At 38.8% G+C, this 22,344-nt stretch overlaps 1 protein-coding gene across 6 annotated transcripts in view; it reads left to right on the top strand.

Moving 5' to 3' along the window:
- The window catches only part of LOC133544282 (protein FAM184A-like), a 148,682-nt gene that overhangs the window by 56,029 nt on the left and 70,309 nt on the right, over positions 1-22,344 (top strand). For all 6 annotated transcript variants that reach the window (XM_061889459.1, XM_061889461.1, XM_061889463.1 and 3 more), the window contains exons 11-17: positions 6,739-6,861; positions 6,939-7,100; positions 10,095-10,216; positions 11,794-11,944; positions 17,058-17,172; positions 17,264-17,361; positions 21,169-21,322. In XM_061889459.1, the coding sequence (XP_061745443.1) occupies positions 6,739-6,861; positions 6,939-7,100; positions 10,095-10,216; positions 11,794-11,944; positions 17,058-17,172; positions 17,264-17,361; positions 21,169-21,322 (925 nt within the window). The remainder of the gene's footprint in view (positions 1-6,738; positions 6,862-6,938; positions 7,101-10,094; positions 10,217-11,793; positions 11,945-17,057; positions 17,173-17,263; positions 17,362-21,168; positions 21,323-22,344) is intronic.

Here is a 22,344-nt window from a genome sequence, read left to right as displayed (position 1 = left end):
TAGCCCTAAATCACTAGTGTCTCAAAGGGCTGCACAAACCACTACGACATCCTCGGTAGGCCCACATAAGGGCAAGGAAAATATATATATATATATATACATATATATATATATATATATATATATATATATATATCTATATATATATATCCGCCTTATAGCCCAGTACGGCTAAAATATGGAAAAAAAATTGTTCTTCTAAAATATAGTAGGTGCGGCTTATATTCTGGTACGCTCTTTAGTCCAGAAAATACAGTGCATGAAATAAAACCACATGGCATGTGTGCTAATAGCATGTTGGCGCTCAGCACAATACAGCGATTTAACAAATAACATCAAAGAGCGATATAGGTAACAGGACTGTACGGGGATTTTAATCCCTTGCCCCAATAAGAGTTGAAATATCATGAAATATTGCGAAAAATAAATTAGTTATGGTAATGTGTTAGGGCAGTGGTTCTCAACCTTTTTTCAGTGATGTACCCCCTGTGAACATTTTTTTGTATTCAAGTACCCCCTAATCAGAGCAAAGCATTTTTGGTTGAAAAAACGAGATAAAGAAGTAAAATACAGCACTCATTTGTAGTGGTCTTTCTTGAACTATTTGGAAAAAAGATATAAAAATAACTAAAAACTGGTTGAAAAATAAACAAGTGATTCAATTACAAATAAATATTTCCACACATAGAAGTAATCATCAACTTAAAGTGCCCTCTTTGGGGATTGTGACAGAAATCCATCTGAATACATGAACTTAATTCTAAACATTTCTTCACAAAAAAAGAAATCTTTAACATCAATATTTATGGAACATGTCCACAAAAAATCTAGCTATCAATACTGAATATTGCATTGTTGCATTTCTTTTCACAGTTTATGAACTTGCATTCATATTTTGTTGAAGTATTATTCAATAAATATATTTATAAAGGATTTTTTAATTGTTGCTATTTTTAGAATATTTTTTAAAAATCTCACATACCCCTTGGCATACCTTCAAGTACCCCCAGGGTACGCGTACTCCCATTTGAGAACCACTGTGTTAGGGTAACAGGTCTGAGTAAAAACCCAAGGGTACAAGACTTAAAGGTAAATTTTAACTTTTTATTCAACAAGAAAATACATGTAAATTATAGTTGGATAAGAGTAACCACACATTTTGCCAATTTCTGAGGTTTTTTTTTCATTATTCTAATACATGTTTAAGTCTAATTTTGGGAACCAGGTACAGACAACAAATGCCTTTTTTCAAGCTGGTTAAATAAATATTTGTATTTTTTTTGTTAGATACGCAATCAGATCAATATTTAGGACAACTTGCTTAATAAAAACAAGTATTTTAGAGTAAATATTATCTATATGTTTTGTTTCCTGCGGATGCAAATGGCACTGGATCGATGGAATGGGCTTTGTCCTCATGTATGACCATAAATGTGTTTACACATTCAGAAAATATGCTCACGTTCATGAAAACAAGCCGTTTGACTTCCGAGGGGATATATATTTTGGTTTTATGTGCCCTCTTTCTCTCTGAGCGCCCATGCACTTCTAAGGCTGTATGACGCTGACTGCTAATTGGTTGATGTTCCCTAGCATTAAATCCTCCCTCGAGCATTGTGCGAGCATGTGGGTGTCGGATGATGGATTCCCTAAAAGATTGAGATTTCGAGAGAATAAATGGATGGAAAGGATGGGGAAGATAAATTACATAAACTGAGCCTCATCATCTTTAGATTGATGTCTGTTTTAATGGTGAGACATATTTAAGGGGACGTGTACGGATAAAGATGGAGGTGGTCATTTTTTTTTAAAACAACTTTCATCTCCTGTAAACTTTTCAACCCTGCCAGCAAGATATTAAAAAGTTCCATGAGCGATCACACTAATTTTTCATGCTCTATTAATTCCATTTCCAGTCTTGGCCTGATGAGACTGCAGCAGAATTTTGTCAATTTGCCTGCAGGTGGCAGCTCCATTGAGTGTGTTGATGCACTCACTGGCCCTTGAGGAGAACGGTGTAGATGTCGATTGGTGCAAAATGGCGTCTAGGACTATTTTTTGAGCATTCTCTGTGCTTTTTCCTAGTTTGTTTTGGGGGATCTGGACCATTAAATTACACAAATTTTAACCAGACTTTGTCAGGTATTTGGAGCCCCGCCCAATACAAAAATCTTTTCACAGTTTTTTATTTACCAGTATGTGAAATGATTTTTATGCTTTTTTAATTCAACTTGAATTAAATTTGTTGCATTGTTTATTTTGTTTGCAAATTGTTTTCTCTTATTTGATTGAACTAGGGCTGCAGCTATTTATAATTTTAGTAATCACATAATGCATCGATTATTAATGTGTTTGATTTATTGTGTAATCAAATACAGTGGAAGCTCAATTTACGAACTTAATTGGTTATTGAAAACATGTTTGGCAACCCGAAAAGTGTGTATAGTGAAACAGAGTTCCCCACAAGAAACAATGTACAAATGAATAATTGGTTTTAGCCTCAAAAAAGTGCCTATTTTGGGGGGGAAAATGCACACTTTGAAGTAGGGCTGGGCGATATGGCCTTTTTTTAATATCTCTATATTTTCAGGCCATATTACGATACACGATATATGTCTCGATATTCTGCCTTTGCCTTGAATGAACACTTGATGCATATAATCACAGCAGTATGATGAATCTGTGTCTACATTGAAACATTCTTGTTCATACTGCATTAATTAATGCTCATTTTAAACTTTCTTGCAGAGCGGGAAATCACAACTAAGTCAATTGACCAAAACTGTATTTATTAAATAGTTATTAAGCAGTGGCACAAACATTCATGTCATTTCAAAACGGAAAGTGCAAGATTGTCAGAGACATTTTAAAACAAGCTATTAGTGCACTTTTGTGCATGATGTCACTAAGATAACATATCAAAACAACACTAAATTAAAGTGCACTTTTTGTACAGAACGCCACTACAATAGTTTAAAACAAATAAAGTGCACTTTAGTGCATGATGTCACACAAGATATTTCACTAAGTGTCAGATAAAAATGAGCTGCATAATAGGAAATCAAATCGATATGTGGTAGGTTAAGCGGACGTTAACTCCTTATGTTGTTGACTATTTTTTTCATATGGTGTTAATGTGGAAATGGTTGCCTCGGCATTTTGTTAGTGTGGCACCGAATGCAGATGTTGACCTGCAGAGTAATCACTCTGCGTCCTGATTCGCTAAGGGACTGTAGACCATTGTCAATCAATCTTCTTTATGCCATGTGTCCTGTACACAGTACAGAATGTGTTCCGCTTGCCTAATTTACAAAATTGTTTGATGCGAGCATACATTTACTGTACAGTACTGTAAACGAAAAAAAAACATATAATAAATTAAAAGAAAAACCTGTAAACAAAAAACATGCACAGTAAATGGAAAAAAAATCCTGTAAATGAAAAAATATAGTGTAAATGAAAAAAATATATAATGAACAAAAACACATAAAAAACTAAAAACAAAAATCAACTTCTATCTACTACATGGTTTTTCACCTAAAACGGGTATTTTTTGGAACCTAACCCCAGCGTTAAAAACAAGGGAACACTTTCATACATATACAGTACAGGCCAAAAGTTTGGACACACCTTCTCATTCAATGTGTTTTCTTTATTTTTATGACTATTTACATTTTAGATGGTCACTGAAGGCATCACAACCATGAATGAACACGTGGAGTTATGTACTTAACAAAAAAAGGTGAAATAACTGAAAACATGTTTTATATTCTAGTTTCTTCAAAATAGCCACCCTTTGCTTTGATTACTTGTTCGCACGCTCTTGGCAATCTCTCCATGAGTTTCAAGACGTAGTCCCCTAAAATGGTTTTCACTTCACATGTAGGCTTGAAACTCATTGAGAGAATGCCAAGAGTGTGCAAATCAGTAATCAGAACAAAGGGTGGCTATTATTGTCATGTTTTTGTGATAATGTTTTGTTTAGTTGTGTTAGATTACTTCAAGACTCCATTAGTTCCTGTTTTTTCACTCCATTGTTTTATTTCCATGCCAACCCATTAGTTTTCACCTGTCCCCATGTCACGCACCTGATTCACTTGGACTCATGCACCTGTTGCCAATCACCACGTCACTTTTTAAGCTGTAGTTGCCAGGCAGTCAACCTGGCGACATCACCTTCTACTCACCCTCGATACATCCATTTTTCCATGCCGATGATCTATGTCCCGTTCTCGTTCCAGGTAAGTTTTTCGTTATTCATGCCATAGTGCAAGTTTTTGTTTTATGTCCATAGTTTTGCCTTAGTGCAAGTTTTGTTTTCATAGTCAAGTTTTGAACCTCCACTGAGAGCGCCTTTTGTTTATACCCTTTGTTTTTGTAATACTTTTTGAGTGTTAAGATTAAAAGATGCCCTTACCTTCACATCTTGTCCGATCCAATCGCTTTGCACCACGGGAAAACAAACCACACCATAGTCATGACAATTTTGAAGGAATTAGAATATAAAACATGTTTTCATTTACACACACGTATATATATATATATATATATATTTATATATATATATATATATATATATATATATATCAAACCACCATATCAAGGGTGTAATGGCTCAACAGCCAGCTTAACTGTCAATGCGTCCACACACAAAAAAGTGCATTTGTCCTCAGTGATCTCCAAAAAGTTAACAACCACATTGTTAAAATAAATTTAAAAAATCTTTTTTACCTTGTGTCTATGAATATTTGGGGCATTTTGTTTTCATAGTCTAGGAGTTTCTGGGTTATAAATGGCAATCCTTGTCGGTTGGTATCTCGGTTGTGCCTTTGTCTCAGCTGTATACTACATAGGGATCTTTTTCCTCCCAAAAAAGCCTTGTCTTATCGCAACTAAAAATGTGTTGCGGTAGAAGCTCTCTATGCCAAAATAATCCTGGAAGAGCTTGATAAATAATTTCGCGGCAGTTGTGTAGAGCCAGCATCCTCACCACGCTGCACCACGCAGGAAATGTTGGCTCCTCTTTTTAAACTTTTCCAACCCCCCACAGCTCGTCTTAAATTGCTCTTCTGTGCTGATTTCAGCTAAGTCACTTTTAGGCATGAAATCGCCATATAACTTATGAATAAATAATGATAAATAGCAAGTCTTTTTGCAAGGTATAACCTCAAAAATTGTATTATCTGATAGCTGATTCTCATTTGTCCACACGAGCAACAGCTTTTCAAGCTAGTCTTGTACTTTCTGTCTGTCCTTGCGAAGATATTTAACCCCTTTGGCACAGTCAGCAACCATATAAACATACATTTTAATAATGGTTGCAATTTTAGACTTGTTTCTTCCATATTTGCGACCCAATCTGTGCGCCATTCTGCTGCTCTTAAAGGCCTACTGAAATGAGATGTTCTTATTTAAACGAGGATAGCAGGTCCATTGTATGTGTCATACTTGATCATTTCGCGATATTGCCATATTTTTGCTGAAAGGATTTAGTAGAGAACATCGATGATAAAGTTTGCAACTTTTGGTTGCTGATAAAAAAGCCTTGCCTTTACCGGAAGTAGCAGACGATGTGCGCGTGACATCACTGGTTGTAGGGCTCCTCACAATGTTTATAATCATAGCCTCCAGCAGCAAGTGCAATTCGGACCGTGAAAGCGACGATTTCCCCATTAATTTGAGCGAGGATGAAAGATTCGTGGATGAGAAAAGTTAGAGTGAAGCACAAAAAAAAAAAAAAAAAGGCGACGGCTCCAGGCGGCGGCAGTGGGAGGGTTTCAGATGAAATTAGACACATTTACTAGGATAATTCTGGAAAATCCCTTATCTGCTTATTGTGTTAATGGTATGTTAGTGAGATTATAAAGTCATACCTGGAAGTCGGATGGCTGCGGTGAACGCCAGTGCCTCTGAGAGAAGCCGATGGAGGAGCCAAGATCTCAGCTGCCTTTTTAAGCTGCCGGATGAGGTCGCATAATCCACTCAAGTCTCCGGTCAGAGCCGACTTAATATCACAATTTTCCCATCCAAAAACTTGCTGGTTGACGTACAGAAACATGTTCGCTTGACCGCTCTGTGTTAAAGCTTCACAACAAACAAAGGAACACCGGCTGTGTTTCGGTTGCTAAAGGCAGCTGCAATCCACCGCTTTCCACCAACAGCATTCTTATTTGACGTCTCCATTATTAATTGAACAAATTGCAAAATATTCAGCAACACTGATGTCCAAAATACTGTGTAATTATGCAATGAAAAGGGACGACTTTTAGCCGTGTGTGGTGCTAAGAGAACATGTCCTCTCCAACCAATAACGTCACAAGCACGCGTCAACATAAGCGTCATCATTCCGCGATGTTTTCAACAGGATACATCGCTGGGAAATTTAAAATTGCAATTTAGTAAACTAAAAAGGCTGTATTGGCATGTGTTGCAATTTTAATATTTCATCATTGATATATAAACTATCAGACTGCGTGGTCGGTAGCAGTGGGTTTCAGTAGGCCTTTAAATAGTAAATCCATCCATCCATTTTCTACCGCTTTGTGCTTTTGGGGTCACGGGGGGTGCTGGAGCCTATCTTAGCTGAAATATTTTGGATATTTTGGACAAATAAACATAAATACAGCGCTCCATGTTGGTTATCTGCCGGTACTTTCATCCATATGAACTACTTTATATCCTGGATGTGCATAAATGTTTTGGTCACTTAGATGAACTTCCTTTGAATTTCTTTCCCAGAAAATGAGTCAGGAGTTTGAGATAAAGCGTATGTCCCTGGAGGAGCAGCGAGATCGGGTGCAGCAGCAATTGGACAACTTGAAGGAGGAGCTCTCTGCCAAACTCAACATGGCCAATCAAGAGGTGAGAGTCTGAAAACGCCAATGCTCACATTTTGCCTGTCAGCGCTTGTGCAGTGTCTCATCGGTGGATTTCCCCAGGTGTCACACCTTCAAGAGGTGGTGAGGGAGAGGGACCAGAACGTTAGCTCGGCACAGAACCAGATCACCTCCTTGAAAGACACACAGGAGAAGCTCAAGGTAGAACTAGACGCCACCAGAGCCCGGGTCAGAGAGACCAGCAACCTGCTGACAGACCTACAGGTGAGTTTAAACCCAGGATGGCAAATGCAAGAGAAAGGAGAAAATGAGCGGGCAGAAAGAGTAGGACCACCTGTAAATTTTTTTTTTTTTTTTTTTTTTTTTTTTTTCCAAGAAAGCGCCGCTGTAGTGGCTGCTGTTGGCAGGAGCTCTGTGCTCTTGTATCATCATTTGGTGTTCCTGATGTTTCCCTCTTGTTTTCATGTGGGTTCTGGACCCTTTGGGACTGTCCGACAAGGGGTGGCACTTTTGTGACTTCTGCGGTGCTTTTTTGTGAACTACCTCCCGGGAGCCTTTTGGCAATGGAGACCAGCTGCTGGGTCTCTACCATGCCAGAGTCCGTTTGGAGAGACTGGAGGAGATGCGGATGAAGAGACAGGGCTGCGGACCGAGCGCTGAGCGCCGGTTCGGACAAGCTTCACAGTGTCTTGGCTGAGGTATCGGACACGTCGGTCTCCTTAGACCATTGGTGTCAAACTCTGGCCCGTGGGCCAAATTTGGCCCGCCGTGTAATTTAATTTGGCCCTTGAGGCAATATCAAATTAACATTACAGCTGGCCCGCCGTTATTACACAGCAGCGGTGCTGATGTAACACTGCAATTTCTCACACTTGCCAATCCTCCCGATGTTTAGTGCCCTTCCCGAAAATCTCCCGGGGCAAGCATTCTCCAGATTTACACCCGGATAACAATGTTGAGGGCGTGCCTTAAAGACACTGCCTTTAGCATTCTCTACAACCTGTCGTCACGTCCACATTTCCTCCATACAAACAGAGTGCAGGCCCACCCGCATAATATATGCGGCTATTACACACACATAATCAATCAATCAATCAATCAATGTTTACTTATATAGCCCTAAATCACTAGTGTCTCAAAGGGCTGCACAAACCACTACGACATCCTCGGTAGCCCACATAAGGGCAAAGAAAACTCACACCCAGTGGGACATCGGTGACAATAATGACCCAGTAGGACGTCGGTGACAATGATGACTATGAGAACCCTGGAGAGGAGGAAAGCAATGGATGTCGAGCGGGTCTAACATGATACTGTGAAAGTTCAATCCATAATGGATCCAACACAGTCGCGAGAGTCCAGTCCAAAGCGGATCCAACACAGCAGCGAGAGTCCCGTTCACAGCGGAGCCAGCAGGAAACCATCCCAAGCAGAGGCGGATCAGCAGCGCAGAGATGTCCCCAGCCGATAATGCAAGGCATACTTGGTCAACAGCCATACAGGTCACACTGAGGGTGGCCGTATAAACAACTTTACAACTGTTACAAATATGCGCCACACTGTGAACTCACACCAAACAAGAATGACAAACACATTTCGGGAGAACATCTGCACTGTAACATAACATAAACACAACAAAATAAATACCCAGAATCCCTTGCAGCACTAACTCTTTCAGGACGCTACAATATATTTGTATATTTACCTCAGAAGGCTGCAAATAGAAAAGAGGCATTACATTTGTATTTAAATTTTATTTGAAAAGCCATTGATATTTTTTAATTATTATTATTTGAAACTTTATTTTGCATGTCACTATAAAGTTACTGTATATAAGTCTTGCTTGTTCAATGTTCAATGCAAAACTTGTTTGGGTCCCTATTAAAAGGTGAATTTGTTCAACTTTGGCCCGCGGCTTTGTTCAGTTTTAAATTTTGGCCCACTCTGTATTTGAGTTTGACACCCCTGCCTTAGACGCATCCTCGCTCATCCATGCGGACTGGACACTGGCCGAGAGTTTTTGGGCGGCCAAGGGTGGAGTCAACTCTCTTGGTTGCTTTGTTGGGTCTGCTCCTGTCTCTTGCCATGCTCCCCCCCACCCCAGTAGACGATGGCGTGCAACACCGCAGAGGCCACCACAATGTATATGTTTTGGGTTTTTTTTTCGTTGTTGTTTTACCTTTTGGATGGTGTTTAGAAGGATTTATGGGCGGAACAGAGGACCTCCATTTGACTCTATTACTAGCTGACTTTTTTTTTTTTTATGAGTTATAATGCATAATAAAAAAAAAAATTCTTGCCCCTCATAATGATTGTGAACCATAGGCAAAATTCCAAAAAAGGTGGAGTTCCCCCACAACAAAATTACATTTTCAGCACAGACCCATTCAAGAACAGACATACATTGTATGTAAACAGGGAAGACCGAACAGGTACGCTGATGAGCCGTCACTCGGGTGGCTCCCCGTAAAAGGTGGTCAAAGGTGAATGTGGGGGGAGAAGGATGAATAATGAAATGTCGATCCAAGACTAGCCAAGATAAGATCCTGAGATCGGTAGGTTGTGAGTTCAAACCCCGGCCAAATCATACCAAAGACTATAAAAATGGGACTCATTACTTCACTGCTTGGCACTCAGCATCAAAGGTTGTAATTGGGGGTTAAATCACCAAAAATGATTCCCGGGTGCGGCCAGCGCTGCTGCCTAGTGCTCCCCTCACCTCCCAGGGGGTGAACAAAGTGATGGGTCAAATTTCACCACACCTAGTGTGTGTGTCTGTGTCAATCATGGGTACTTTACTTTAACTTTTAACTTTTGTAGCTGTATGTACCCCGCCTTCTGCCCGAATGCAGCTGAGATAGGCTCCAGCGACCCCAAAAGGGACACGCGGTAGAAAATGGATGGTGGCATCAGCTCTGCGCTTTTAATTTATTTGATGTACTTTGTGTTCTGGGATGTTTGATGTTTCCCTCTTACACACATTTTTATGTGTACTATGGCTTTGAGTTTTTTTTCTCCTTGGCATCAGTCTGGACCCCCTCTCCAGGGGCCCAGGCTTAGACTGCCCCTCCAGTGTTTAACCTGTTTCTCACCTTTTTTGGAAGGAGTGCCGGATGTTGGCAAACCCGTCAGCGATCCTGTTCTGTCTCCTTGTAATGTTTGTCTGATTTTGAATGGGATTGTGCTGAAAATCTTAATTTCCCCTCAGGGATTTATAAAGTATTTCTGATTCTGACTCTGATTCTGAAATGATTGTAGGAGGAGATCGAGACCCAGAAACAGCAACATGAAGCCAGAGTGATGTCCATCCGAACAGAGGAGAAGCAAAAAATGGACAAGATGGCGGACAACTTGGACCAAAAATGGAGAGAAGCTCTTCGGTAAAAAAATAAATAAATAAATATGCGATTTCACACTTCACAACCCACTTCAATTTATGGATGCCTACCAGAAATTCAGTGTACTAGATGTAAATAAGCAAGTGATTCTATGTCATCTTTGGCTTTTTGGCTATGATCTAGCTGTACCACCAGTCTTCTTGCAGAGAAGGTCCAATATTTTTAAACAATCTAGGCCATAATCAGTAAATTATTAGCTCACCCATGCTATATCAAAGGCCACGTGGAGTGGGACGGACCACAAACGTGCATGTTGTATATCGATGGCTGTCGTTATTTCAATCTTGCTTGACAACCATCTTGACCCAATCATTATGTCACACAAACTTGGCGAAATTTAACCTTACACACAATAACTGAACTACTTATCCATGTCATACAATAGTTGTACAATCCAATACCATCACCCAAAAATCATTATTTCGACGGAATCAGAATTAGATTTTGACACGCCTGTGGATTATGTTTTGTTTTTGCCATGTTTGGTCATGTTATGTTTAGTTTTTTGGACATTTAGTTGTGTTTTTGCACTTCCTGGTTTGTTTTCGTCTCCATGCCGACCCATTAGTTTCCACCTGCTCTCCAAGTAACGCCCATGTCCTCAGACCTCACACCTGTTACTAATCATCATCATAGTCCCTATTTTAGCCATTCTGTTTCTGTCCTCGTCCTGGCAACTTTGAACTTTACCCACCTACCTTACCTTCTGAGACATTTTACCACAGTTTCATGTACCGACCTTCACGCCTTGCTGTTCGTTTGTTGACCACGCCCCATAAGTTTTGGTTTGTTTTGTGCCACAGTTAGTGTCTTTTGTTCAATTGTTTATAGTCATGCCATTGTGCTGTTTTTTCTTTAAATATAGTGTAGTTTGTTATCCGCCATTGTGCGCGCCCTTTGTTTTCCTATTTTGAATTATGTTTAAATAAATCAAATATTTACTTACATTCACATCTGGCTCGTGCAAATCATCCTTTGCGTGGAAAAAGCAAAACGAGTCCAAGTCCATGTTTGACAGATTTATTAGCCAAGTATATTTAATACACATGGAATTTGACTTGGTTGAATGTGCTCTCTTTGTTCAATGCAAGAAACAAAGAGAAATGCAACAACTACATGAGAGCACAGTACCGCGGCGACCATCTGCAGCACCATGCTTTCCTTAAAACATACTGTACTTAAAGGAATGTATGTATTTGATATTGTGTGATTTTAGACTCACATGAAAATATTACATTAACAGGAATTAGGATGATTTTTTTTCCCTCCTACTATAATTTATTTTGAAAATCTAACGTTTCATAACATACAGTGACAATGATGTGAATACACAATAGAATTTGCATGAATGCTTGTCTCTCAGTGTTTGCATACAAATAGGTTTTATTCACTGTAGTATTAAGGCTAAATGCTTGTCTCTCAGCATTCACGCTGTGAAAATATTTCCAATGCATAATAACATTAGTGTGGATGCTTGTCTCTCGGCATTCACACTAGACGGGGAGATTAAAGTTAAGTTTTTTTTCTGCAAAGTAAAAATGATGTGCCTCTCTTTGCAGTGAAGAAGTGCGTCTGTTGAAGGAGGAGCTGAGCGAGGAGTACGATGCCGATAAGCAGTCAGCGCTGACTCAACTCTCCCAGCAAAAAGAGCTGGAAATGATGGCCGCCAGGGAGAGCTGGCAGAGGAAGGTGGAGGACCTGCTTGAACAGGTCAACCCACATTTAACACATTTCATGTTTTAGCTGCTGGAAAAAGATGCAGGTCATTTAGAGTCAGAGTAGGCTAACTGACATGACCCACAACTCTTAATGGATCCACAGTGGAACCTTAATTTACGAACCCAATTGGTTCTTAGACGGGATTCGTAAATAGAAAAGTTTGCATATTGAAGCAAATGTTGCCATAAGAAACGATGTAAACATGAACAATGGGTTGCAGCCTCGACAGAAGTCCATATTTTAGCAAAAGTTTATACACTTTGAACACAATAAAAAGCTCAATACCAGGGGTGTCCAAACTTTTAGACTTGGGGGGCTGCATTGGCTAGGAAAATTTGGTCGAGGGATGAAAACCAACTGCATGTAAAGTAACTATAACTGTATATACACACAGTGGGGCAAAAAAGTATTTAGTCAGCCACCGTGTTCTTGGGATGCAACTCAGTATTCTTCTTCCTCCAAACACGACGAGTTGAATTTATGCCAAAAAGTTCTATTTTGGTTTCATCGGACCACATGACATTCTCCCAACCCTCTGCTGTATCATCCATGTATCCATTTTGGTATAAACTCAACTCGTCGTGTTTGGAGGAAGAAGAATACTGAGTTGCATCCCAAGAACACCAAACCTACTGTGAAGCATGGGGGTGGAAACATCATACTTTGGGGCTGTTTTTCTGCTAAGGGGACAGGACGATTGATCCGTGCTAAGGAAAGAATGAATGGGGCCATATATATTGTGAGATTTTGAGCCAAAACCTCCTTCCATCAGTGTGAGCTTTGAATGTTTGACCAAATACTTATTTTCCACCATAATTTACAAATACATTATTTAAAATTCCTACAATGTGAATTCCTGGATTTTTTTTCCACATTCTGTCTCTCACAGTTGAAGTGTACCTATGATGAAAATTACAGACCTCTGTCATCATTTTAAGTGGGAGAACTTGCACAATCGGTGGCTGACTAAATACTTTTTGCCCCACTGTGTGTGTGTGTATGTATATGTATGTATATATATATATATATATATACATATATATATGTGTATATATATATATATATATATATATATATATATATATATATATATATATATATATATATATATATATATATGTGTGTATGTATATATGTGTGTGTGTACATATATATACACACATATATGTGTGTGCAGATATTTGTGTGTATATATATGTGTGTATATGTATGTATATAGAAAGTTAACTCATTATTTTTGACAGCCCAAGTATTCATGTTTAAAAAGGTGAGAAAAGCAATCAAAACCAAACAAATACATTTGCCTGGTTTGACTTAAAAGTGGGTCGCGACTTAATGACCAGTGAGAAAAGGGAGCCCTTTGTTGAGACCTTTTTAGAAGAACCTCCCTTTTAAAGGTTTTTTGTATTTCTCCAAATGTCACTATTAAACTTCTTGAGCCACATTCTAAAGTGCCCTACAAGCCATAAATATGGTAAATAATAAACAAAATGCTATTTTATAATTATGACTTGAACAGATGGATTAAAATAGCATCTAATTGCAACCTTTAAGCTCCAGCACTATGACAATGGTACACATACAATAATGCTGTAAACAAAATTGTCCTGTTTCACAATCCACTTTATTCCTACGAGGCTGTTTTTAGGTTTCTTTGTGCAGAACCAGGGCTGTGAATCTTTGGGTGTCCCAAGATTTGATTCAATATTGATTCTTGGGGTCGCGATTCGATTATAAATCAATTTTTTCGATTCAACGCGATTCTCGATTCAAAAACTATATTTTTCCGATTCAAAACGATTCTCTATTCATTCAATACATAGGATTTCAGCAGGATCTACCCCAGTCTGCTGACGTGCTAGCAGAGTAGTAGATTTGTTTTCAAAAGCCTTTATAATTGTAAAGGACAATGTTTTATCAATTGATGGCAATAATGTAAATTTGTTTTAACTATTAAACGAACCAAAAAAATGAATCATTTTATCTTTGTGAAAATATTGGACACAGTGTGTTGTCAAGCTTATGAGATGCGATGCAAGTGTAAGCCACTGTGACACTATTGTTCTTTTTTTTATTTGTATAAATGTTTAATGATAATGTCAATGAGGGATTTTTAAACACTGCTATGCTGAAATTATAACTAATATTGATACTGTTGTTGATGATATTCATTTTTATTTCACTAATTTTGGTTTGTTCAGTGTCGTGTTTGGGTCTTCTCAATTGCTCTGTTTATTGCAGTTCTGAGTTTTGCTGGGTCAGGTTTGGTTTTGGAATTGGATTACATTGTTATGGTATTGCTGTGTATTGTTTTGTTGGATTGATAAAAAAATTAAATAATAATAATAATTTAAAAAATCGATTTTTTAAAAATGAGAATCGATTCTGAATCGCACAACGTAAGAATCGCGATTCGAATCGATTTTTTTCCCACAGCCTTATGCAGAACCATCACATGACTTTCCTCAGAACAAAATTGACCTTAGTATTTAGTACAGCAGGCTTCACGGTGGCAGAGGGGTTAGTGCGTCTGCCTCACAATACGAAGGTCCTGCAGTCCTGGGTTCAAATCCAGGCTCGGGATCTTTCTGTGTGGAGTTTGCATGTTCTCCCCGTGAGTGCGTGGGTTCCTTCCGGGTACTCCGGCTTCCTCCCACTTCCAAAGACATGCACCTGGGGATAGGTTGATTGGCGACACTAAATTGGCCCTAGTGTGTGAATGTGAGTGTGAATGTTGTGTGTCTATCTGTGTTGGCCCTGCGATGAGGTAGCGACTTGTCCAGGGTGTACCCCGCCTTCCGCCCGATTGTAGCTGAGATAGGCGCCAGCGCCCCCCGCGACCCCGAAAGGGAATAAGCGTTAGAAAATGGATGGGTGGATTGATTTAGTACAGCATACACCACACACACAATCATCATTGTTTCTTTATTCTCAAAAAAGCTGCCACATTTGTGAACAAGTAATAGAAACAGAGCCCTTAGAGTTGCTCCGTTTGGGAATCAAGTGTCGACTTAGGCTGACACAGTCGACCATCCTGCCTCTGGCTAAGTCGCAGCTCTGCTGAGTCACATTCCAAAGCGCCAAACGAAGCTAGACCTAATTTCTGCCAAGACACCAGTGGGTGCGGATTAAAACCCTTTGTGACAAGCTGTAGGCAGCCACTTCTGATGGCAGCTTGGCAGCCAGAACGCCACATTCCATCCGACATCGACAAAAGCCAGTTGCATCATGAACTATTTATTTTAATCCTGTAGTGTAGATGCATCAGTTTGAACTATTTAAATAGTTAGGGCTTCTGCAAACACTACTTATAAAATATTTACTGACACAAAATCTACACTTACTGGCCACAACATTAGGAACACATTTTTAAAAATGTAACCCATTGGAAAAAGTGTTAAAAAAAATAGGGACCTTTGCAAACATAACCATGGTCAAGGTTGAAGACTTAAGGGGGAACTGCACTTTTGTTTGGAATTTTGCCTATCATTAACAATCTTTATGTGAGACAAACATGCATTATATCTGGACTGTAAAACAGGGGTCACCTGGTAGCCCGTAAGGACCAGATGAGTCGCCCGCTGGCCTGTTCTAAAAATAACTCAAATAGCAGCACTTACCAGTGAGCTTCCTCTATTTTTTTATATTGTATTTATTTACTAACAAGCTGGTCTCGTTTTGCTCGACATTTTTTAATTCTAAGAGAGACAAAACTCTAATAGAATTTGAAAATCCAAGAAAATATTTTAAACACTTGGTCTTCACTTGTTTAAATAAATTCTTTTTTTTTTTTACTTCTCATAACTTTCAGAAAGACAATTTTAGAGAAAAAATACAACCTTAAAAACGATTTTAGGATTTTTAAACACATACACCTTTTTACCTTTTAAATTTCTTCCTCTTTTTTCCTGACAATTTAAATCAATGTTCAAGTAATTTTTAAATTTTTTATTGTAAAGAATAATACATACCTTTTGATTTAATTCTTCATTTTAGCTTCTGTTTTTTGACGAAGAATATTTGTGAAATATTTCTTCAAACTTATTATGATTAAAATAAAATAAAAATATTCTGGCAAATCTAGAAAATCTTTAGAATCAAATTTAAATCTTGTTTCAAAGTCTTTTGAATTTCTTTAAATATTTTTGTTCTGGAAAATCTAGAAGATATAATTATTTAGCTTTGTTAGAAATATAGCTAGGTCCAATTTGTTATATATTCTAACAAAGTGCAGATTGGATTTTAACCTATTTAAAACATGTCATCAAAATTCTAAAATTAATCTTAATCAGGAAAAATCGCTAATGATGTTCCATAAATTATTTTTTTACATTTTTTTCAAAAAGATTCCATTTAGCTAGTTTTTCCTCTTCTTTTTTCAGGGTGAATTTTAAAGAGTCGAAATTAAAGATAAACTGTTTCAAAATCAAATTTTAATTTTTTTCCTGTTTTCTCCTCTTTTAAACCGTTTAATTAAATGTTTTTTCATTTATTCTCTACAAAAAAACTTCCGTAAAAAGTAAAAAAATGTACGACGGAATGACAGACAGAAATACCCATTTTTTTTATATATGTATGTATAGATTTAGTTATTAAAGGTAAATAGAGCCAATTGGCTATTTCTGGCAATTTATTTAAGTGTGTATCAAACTAGTAGCCCTTCGCATTAATCAGTACCCAAGAAGTAGCTCTTGGTTTCAAAGAGGTTGTGAACATTCACCGCCCTTAAATTGTAATAGTTTTTTTTTTTTAATACTAAAACAGAAAAGATAATGGTACGACCTGGTCTTATTCAAGCCTAACAACCTCATCCCGACTACTGCTTCTCATCCTCTCGTGTTAAAACCATTTTACCTTACAGTTGCTGATGTAGCCCCCCCCCCCACGCACTCCCTAATTCCTTCCCACTTCACTAAATCCTTGAGGGAATTTGACTGCTAGAGGAATGAAGGAGAATTCACAGCCTTTAAAGCATCGGAAGGCCACAGTATTCCATCAAAACATCATGTTGTAGCCGTTCTCACTGACAAGCAATTGAGTAGCTTACATTCTGCTGCTGTTATAAAAATGCACATCCAGATGTTTTTTTCCCCTCCTCGTGCAGATATCTCTGTTGAAACAGTCTCTGGAGTTGCAGTTATCTCAGTCGCAGGCAGCCCTGCAGCAGCTGCAGTCTCAGTTCAGCCAAGAGAGGGAGCTACTCAGCCAGCAGCTCAAAGGTAACACGGGCCTCAAGACACGTCAGGCGCTAGAAGTGTCGTTTTTGATTGTAGTCTTGCTCGGTTTGTGAAACTCTCCTGTGATTCGCAGAGATGCAGAGAGAACATCAGAGGAGAGAACATCGATTACAAGAGGCTCACTGCTGTGCATTGAGCACCATGGAGGAGGCCCGGCAGCACCAGATCCGGGTACAATGCACACGGGGGCATACAGTACTGTGCAAAAGTATCCGCCCCAGCAACTTTTTTCATTAACGGTGGATCCGGAGACACGTGCTAATACAAGAAATTGTTTCAACATTTTAATGACAACAATGAAACAGTTTAGCAGCAACGCCAAACTCGAGAGGGGTAACTAGGGGATGCAGTATTGGGGCCCCAAGTAATGATAATGTACAAACCTCAAAAAACATGGATATTGGCACGTTGTGTAAATTGTAAATAAAAACAAAATACAATGATTTTCACATCCTTTTCAACCTATATTCAATTGAATAGACTGTAAAGACAAGATACTTGACGTTAAAATGGAAAACTTTGTAATTTTTTGCAAATATTAGCTTATTTGGAATTTGATGCTTGCAACATGTTTCAAAAAAGCTGGCACAAGGGGCAAAAAAGACTGAGAAAGTTGAAGAATGCTCATCACTTATTTGGAACACCCCACAGGTGAACAGGCTGATTTGGGAACAGGTGGGTGCCATGATTGGGTATTAAAACAGCTTCCATGAAATGCTCAGTCATTCACAAACAAGGATGGGGCGAGGGTCACCACATTGTGAACAAATGCGTGAGCAAATTGTCAAACAGTTTAAGAACAACATTTCTCAAAGAGCTATTGCAAGGAATTCAGGGATTTCACCATCTACGGTACATACAGGTTTTGTTGCAACATATCTTGCCATCCAAGCAACGTTATCATAGACGCCCCTGCTTATTTCAGCAAGACCGTGCCAAACCACGTGTTACAACAGCATGGCTGCATAGTAAAAGAGTGCGTGGTGTAATAGACTGGCCTGACTGTAGTCCAGACCTGTCTCCCATTAAAAATGTGTGGCGCATTATGAAGCCTAAAATACTACAACAGAGACCCCTGACTGTTGAACAACTTAAGCTGTACATCAAGCAAGAACTGGAACAAATTCCACCTGAAAAGCTTCAAAATTTGGTCTCCTCAGTTCCCAAACATTTACTGAGTGTTGTTAAAAAGAAAAAAAACGTAACACAGTGGTAAAAATGCCTCTGCGCCAACCTTTTTGCAATGCGTTGCTGTCCTTAAATTCTAGATTATTTGCCAAAATTAAGTTTTTCAGTTCAAACATTTACCGTATTTTTAGGGGTATAAGTTGCTCCGGAGTATAAGTCGCACCTGCCGAAAATGGATAATATTGAAGGAAAAAAACATATATACGTCGCACTGGAGTATGAGTCGCATTTTTTGGGGAAATTTATTTGATAAAACCCAACACCAAGAATAGACACTTGAAAGGTAATTTAAAATAAATAAAGAATAGTGAACAACAGGCTGAAAAGTGTACGTTAAATGACGCATAAATAATCAAGTGAGAAGGTGCCTGGTATGTTAACGTAACATATTATGGTAAGAGTCATTCAAATAACTATAACATATAGAACATGCTATACGTTTACCAAACAATCTGTCACTCCTAATTGATAAATCCCATTAAATCTTATACATCTAGTCTCTTACGTGAATGAGCTAAATATTATTTAATATTTCACGGTAATGTGTTAATAATTTCACACATAAGTCGCTCCTGAGTATAAGTCGCACCCCCGGTCAAACTATGAAAAAAAACTTTCGAGGTGGCGACTTGTCCAGGGTGTACCCTGCTTTCCGCCCGATTTGTAGCTGAGATAGGCGCCAGCGCCCCCCCGCGACCCCGAAAGGGAATAAGCGGTAGAAAATGGATGGACTTATAGTCTGAAAAATACGGTAGTATCTTGTATTTGCAGTCTATTCAATGGAATATAAGTTGAAAAGGATTTGCAAATCATTGTATTCTGTTTTTATTTACGATTTACACAACGTGCCAACGTCAGTGTTTTTTGGGGTTTGTACATTATTATTGCTTGGGGCCCCGAAAACAAATTATTAAGGGGGGTGTTTATCTAGATATGTTTTACATATGTTAATCCAATTTCTAAAAAGACCTGTCCACGGTGTGCTCCGTCTTCCGCCCGAGTGCAGCTGGGATGGGCTGCTGCAGCCCCGAGAGAGACAGGCGATAGAAAAGGGATGGATGAATTGCAATTTCTGAAAAAAAAAAATAATAATAATTAAGGTTTGCACATGTGTTTTAAAAGGCCGGTGTCAACCAAATAAATGCAATGATTAGTTTTTTAGTGCATGTAGACATACCAAGTGTGTGTGCATGGGGCCGCAATGTTGTCTTTGGGTTGGGATGGGGGGCCCAGAATTTGGTGCTACGCCCCCACAAATCATATCTATGAATTACGATCAATGCGCACGAATAACTTATTTATGAAAACCAGAGAACGCGTTTTAAAGGCCTACTGAAACCCACTACTACCCACCACGCAGTCTGATAGTTTATATATCAATGATGAAATATTAACATTGCAACACATGCCAATACGGCCTTTTTAGTTTACCAAATTGCAATTTTAAATTTCCCGGGATTTTCGTCTTGAAAACGTCGTGTAATGATGACGTGTATGCAAGACGTCACAGGTTTTTAGGAATTATGAGAGCTACGCACACACACAGCTAAAATTCGTCTGCTTTAACGGCATAATTATACAGTATTTTGGAGCTCTGTGTTAATGAATCTTTTGCAAAGTAGAAAGATGGAGTTTGAAGCTTTTTGGAAGATGAATTTAGCCTTTAGCCACACAAACACACGGTGATTCCTTGTTTAAAATTCCTGGAGGTGAAACTTTACTATGGATCAGAGCGCGGTCAAGCGAACATGAATCACGACAGAATGTCAACCAGCAGGTTTCGTTGAGAAAATTGTGATTAGAAAGTCGCTTCTTACCGGAGAAAAGCAAAGTTTGTGCCGCCCATAAAGCTGCCGTCGACTTCCCTGAGAAATTGGCGTCAAGACACCCGTGGAGACACACCTCCGACTATCAGGTACTATTAAACTCACTAAAACACTACCAACACAAGAGAAAGATAAGGGATTTCCCAGAATTATCCCAGTAAATGTGTCTAAAAACATCGGAATCCGTCCCAATGCAATCGCGTTTTGTTTTTTTTAACTTGTTTGTTTATTTTTTTTTTTTCTAGTCCGTCGCTATCAATATCCTCAAACACGAATCTTTCATCCTCGCTCAAATTGATGGGGAAATTGTAATTTTCTCGGTCCGAATAGCTCTTTTTGTTGGAGGCTCCCTTTAAAATCAATGTGAATATGTGAGGAGCCGTCAACATGTGACGTCATCGTCTGCAACTTCCGGTAGAGGCAGGGCTTTTCTCTTAGCACCGAAAGTTGCCAACTTTATCGTCAATGTTCTCTACTAAATCCTTTCAGCAAAAATATGGCAATATCGCGAAATGATCAAGTATGACACATAGAATGGACCTGCTATCCCCGTTTAAATAAGAAAATCTCATTTCAGTGGGCCTTTAAGCATCACACTAAGACTAAGTAACATGTTTTATTTCTTTAATTTCCCTCATTTTTCTACTCTATTAAAAAATTAAGGAGCATAATAGAGGGGTTAATGATAATCAGTTACTATAATTTCAGTGCAGGCAGAATCACTTACTGCAAGAGGATTAATAAATCAGGTCGTGATTGCCTCATTGAACGAAATCATTTGAGAGGACATTCTAGCCATTTTTAAAAAATGTTTCTGTTCTTGCAGGCTGAAGCAAATTAAAATTGTATTACTGTAAATCTTACAGTGTATTCATTTCTTTATAAGGTTTTGGGTTGTGTAGGTTTTCCAGTTTAGTTTCCACGCTACATTTTTCAGCTTTTTCTTCCTCCTGTCACCATCCAGGCACTGGAAGAACGTCTGAAGCAGGAGCAGAGAGAGGAGGTTCACGCACTGAAGGAAGCCCAAAGGAGGACCTTGGACATCCTCAGACAGCAATCAGACCAGGAGCTCCAGACGCTAAGATTTGAACTGGAAGATGAGGGCAAAGCCAAACTAGGTAAATGCTTTATAAAAACAAAAAGTTTTTTTCTGGGATTTAGAACAGCGGTGTCTAAAGTTCAACTTGGGCTCCATTTAGTGGCCTTTTGCAAATTTTAAACATAAAACTAAAGCAAAAATGGGACAAAGAGAACAAAAAGACCCAATATTGAGAAATTGTGAGAAATTTAAAGGCCAACTGAAATGAGATTTTCTTATTTAAACGGGGATAGCAGGTCCATTCTATGTGTCATACTTGATCATTTCGCAATATTGACATATTTTTGCTGAAAGGATTTAGTAGAGAACATCCACGATAAAGTTCGCAACTTTTGGTCGCTAATAAAAAAGCCTTGCCTTTACCGGAAGTAGCAGACGATGACATCACCGGTGTGAGGGCTCCTCATCCTCACATTGTTTACAATGTGAGCCTCCAGCAGCAAGAGCTATTCGGACCGAGAAAGCGACAATTTCCCCATTAATTTGAGCGAGGATGAAAGATTTGTGGATGAGGAAATTTAGAGTGAAGGATTAGAAAAAAGAAAAAAAAAGGCGATTGCAGGCGAGCGATTTAGATGTTTTTAGACACATTTACTAGGATAATTCTGGGAAATCCCTTATCAATTTATTGTGTTGCTAGTGTTTTAGTGAGTTAAATAGTACCTGATAGTCGGATGGGGTGTGCCCACGGGTGTGTTGACGCCAGTCTCTCTGAGGGAAGTCACGCAGCTGCAGCAGGACAGAAGCTCCACTGAGCTCCGGTAAGAGGCTACTTATTACCACAATTTTCTCACCGAAAACTGACGGTTGACATGTAGTCGGGATCCATGTTCGCTTGACCGCTCTGATCCATAGTAAAGCTTCAATTCCGGTAATTTTAAACAATGAAACACCGTGTGTTTGTGTGGTTAAAGGCTAAAGCTTCCCACTTCCCTCTTTGTACTTTGACTTCTCCAATATTAATTGAACAAATTGCAAAAGATTCAGCAACACAGATGTCCAAAATACTGTGTAATTATGCGATGAAAAGAGAAGACTTTT

Source organism: Nerophis ophidion, linkage group LG27 (genome assembly GCF_033978795.1).
Source record: "Nerophis ophidion isolate RoL-2023_Sa linkage group LG27, RoL_Noph_v1.0, whole genome shotgun sequence".
In the NCBI taxonomy this organism is placed as follows: Eukaryota; Metazoa; Chordata; class Actinopteri; order Syngnathiformes; family Syngnathidae; genus Nerophis; species Nerophis ophidion.
The sequence above is the reverse complement of the archived record's forward strand: the minus strand, read 5'-3'. Positions and strand labels throughout refer to the sequence as shown.